General features: G+C 38.1%; 1 protein-coding gene across 1 annotated transcript; it reads right to left on the minus strand.

Annotated features, from left to right (window-relative positions):
• Positions 1 to 534: 534 nt before the first annotated feature.
• Positions 535 to 3,010, minus strand: LOC122281830 (rust resistance kinase Lr10-like). Its single transcript, XM_043093633.1, has 3 exons — positions 2,253 to 3,010; positions 1,924 to 1,950; positions 535 to 1,844 (listed from the first exon to the last, which is right to left on the minus strand). The coding sequence occupies exons 1-3, from the start codon at positions 2,965 to 2,967 to the stop codon at positions 733 to 735; spliced, it is 1,854 nt and encodes a 617-aa protein (XP_042949567.1). The 5' UTR covers positions 2,968 to 3,010; the 3' UTR covers positions 535 to 732.
• Between the last annotated feature and the right edge of the window lie 483 nt (positions 3,011 to 3,493).

Below are 3,493 nucleotides of genomic sequence, written 5' to 3' on the forward strand. Positions count from 1 at the left end.
TTTGTATGTAACAATAGTCTTTTGAGAAGAAATCATGGGTTGATTTTACGACAAAGAAAGGGGGGGTGTGGGCCACGGATCCTCTTAGGGTCTATCGCCTTTTTTTTTTTTTTTTTTTTTTAAGTCGTTAAGTTATCCTTGTCGTTAAGTTATCGCTATTCAAGAGATAAGTCAGTGGCTCATCACGTTAGCACAATTCATCTATTCCACAGTAACACCGGGTCCACACGGTTTCCATGCGAAACCATTTATTACGGGATGGTGCTACAGGCACCGTTGGTGGCCACCGTTAGGCAAAAATAATTTTTTGTTTTTTTTTTTAAATTATTTTTTAATACTTTTAAACATTTTAAAAAATAAAAAAAATTATAATAATATTAAAAAAAAATTTCTTAATCATTAAGGAAAAGAAAAAATAAAAAAAAAAAAAATTAGGTCAGCGGTGGCTCCAACGGGAGCCACCAACGGTGGCCTAAGTGTTTTCCTTTATTACGTAGCCCGTTAATCTTCACCAATCATTTCACTCTCCTTGGAAAAACAAAATACGACATATTTCTAAAATTCACAAAGAAAGATTCCACACATGCAGGTTTTTCTTGTAGGAAGAAACTTTTATAAGTCTTTACATTGACTGCAATAGTAATGGTTCTAATAATTTCCATAATCATGACATGACTTCTACAGTTCTACTTATATCATGATGATGGCAAACTTGTAGTTTACATATTTTTTTTACTCTGGGATGGCTTCTAGCTCTTGGTTTAGACGTCTCGGAGGCATAGTTGAATTGATCATTCTCGTAGAACCTGCGGAGGCAAAGGGATTAGGAGGCATGGTTAAGTTATTTCCTTCCCCTTCCAACATTTGAACAACGTTTTTCATAGAAGGGCGATCCGCTGGATGCCATTGAATACACCATAATCCCACAATTGCAAGTTTCTTTGCAATTCTAGCATCTTCATCAGTTTCAATAAAGAGTCGTAGATCTTCTTTTTCCTCCAAAAGATTATAGATCCATTCTGGAAAGTAGATTTGGCCAGTGTTTTCCGGCGTAACATCACTAGTTTTTCTCCCACCAACTGCTTCAAGCAACAGCATTCCAAAACTATAAACATCTGCTTTGTAGGACACGTTCCCGAAATTCCTAGAGAACACTTCGGGTGCTATGTAACCCATTGTTCCCCTAGCTGTGGTCATAGACACCGCACTTTGATCCTTAGCACACAACTTTGCAAGACCAAAATCAGAGATCTTTGGATTGAAGTTTTGGTCTAACAAAACATTGTGAGGTTTGATATCAAAATGAAGGATCCGTTGATCACACCCTTGGTGAAGATATTCAATTCCTTTCGCAATGCCCAGAGCAATATCTTGTAGTTTCGCCCAACCAAGGAAACGGTCCTTGGCATCTGCTGAAGATATAAACTTTTCTAGAGAATCATTGGGTAAGAACTCAAAAACTAGAGCTCGTCTGAATCCATCAGCGCAAAAGCCAACCATACGAACCACATTAACGTGGTGGATTCTACCCATTGTCCCCACTTCGTTTATGAATTCTTCCCCATTTCCCTTAGAGCTATTCAGGATCTTCACAGCAACATAGATTTCATTGGAAAGCTTTCCCTTGAACACTGTTCCATAGGCTCCTTGACCTAACTTCTCAGCAAATTGATTCGTAATCCTTTTTAAGTCGGCATATGTGTATCTCGTGGGCTTCAAATTCCTGTAATCCTCCAAAAATCTTTGGATCCTGATTTGATTTTCCTTTTCAAGTTTATCATACCTGTAGAGACGGTAGAGTGCACAAACCGCTAGTGCTAAAAAAATAGAACCTAAGATGAAACCTGCATGTCAAACACTTGTGAATAAGAAACTCCTATCTCCCCCTATGAAAAAATTTCAAATGGCCAGCGGATAACTTACCAGCAGTCACTAACTTTGATTTTATATCTGCAAAAGATTTTAACAATGTTAGCATCTCATTAAGCTGAATAGAAAACTAAAAACACCTTGTTTGCACTGAGTTTTTCTTTATAAGAGTTAATTATTTATTCTGATGAACCGAATCAGCAAGGCAGGGTTAGCAAATAATTTATTTTATATTTCTCTGTTGGTTCGAAACGTAAGACATCATGAATACAGGAAACTTGCGGTCGTAGAGAGCAGTAACAGGCCAAACTTGACCAAATCAATATATGTTTGCTGGAAAATTGTGAAAAGTACAAAGATGGAAATTTGACAGAAGAAGATACCTTTTCTGGTTTCGGGAAAGCACACAGTCTCGTTTCCAGTACCATTGCGCTTCAACGTACAGTTCTGGTTGTTTGCACAGCGTCTGCAATCGGGAGTGTCCCAATTCAATTGGAGCGTATCATCACTTCCGGGAGTGACAGGAAATCGCTGAAGATTATACATCTTTGTACAATTTGCTAATGGCAAATCGGTGATGTCCTTTCCAGATCCAAAGGCATAAACTTTCTGGCCAGGTTCTCCCAGGCAACTGATAAAAGTTCCATCCGGATCTCTATCAGGGGGATGGCAACTGAACAAGGCAAAGTTATCAGGGCTTATGTTTGTGGATTGGAAAGGCTCGTAAGATATGTCTTGCTTAAATTGTTTTGGTAAGCAATTATCTGGGTCAGATACTCGAATCGTCTGAGACTCGTAGTCAATTTTTGTCACAAAAAACTTTAGGTTTGGCAGCTGGAGCTGGGTTTCGGTTCCGTTGATGCAGGAAAGAGTAAAGCCGGGATGGGGATAACCACAGTCCTCTGGCTGGGTATTCAATCGGAAAGGAAAGTGGATGGGAGGGCCAGAGTTTCCACACCGTTTTACATGGAGACACTTAGGATTGAGTTGGTCTCCTCTAAGGCCAGCCACGGATACCACAACCAACAAGAAGAAGGAGATTACCATTTTTGAAGAAACAATAGCCATCTCTGTAGTCTGAAGGTTTCTCTGCCTCATAAACACTCTTATCTTCCTAGATTTATGGCCCGGTTTTTCTACGATGATTGCCTAATTTTACGTCTCACTTCTACCAAGTGAGCAGGAAATTTCCGGGTCAAAAGTCTTTCCATTGACTCGGCAAGGGCCAATTATTTAACAACTTGCCACCCGCATTTTGGTCAATGACAATAATGTAGGGGACAGTCACAGAGAATGGTGGCCTGATAAGTGCAAATATATTTTTCTTATTTTTAATTATTTTATATATTTATAAATATTTTAAAAATTAAAAATTATTAATTTATTAAAATAATCGCTTTCTTAACTATTAAATAAAAAAATTAAAAATAAAGTCAAGCGGTCGAGTTTATAAACAGAAATTCTCGATTCAAATAACATTTTCCTTACGTCAATCATATGGGAAGGAAATTACCAGGGTGTACTGCAGGTCTTCTTCGTATTTAACTTGAATACGTCAGAAAGTTTTGGAAGTGAGATCTACGCGTGGTTTGGATAACGAAAGGTCTCATCTTAATATATAGAT

This window comes from Carya illinoinensis, chromosome 11, assembly GCF_018687715.1.
Source record: "Carya illinoinensis cultivar Pawnee chromosome 11, C.illinoinensisPawnee_v1, whole genome shotgun sequence".
Lineage (NCBI taxonomy): Eukaryota > Viridiplantae > Streptophyta > Magnoliopsida > Fagales > Juglandaceae > Carya > Carya illinoinensis.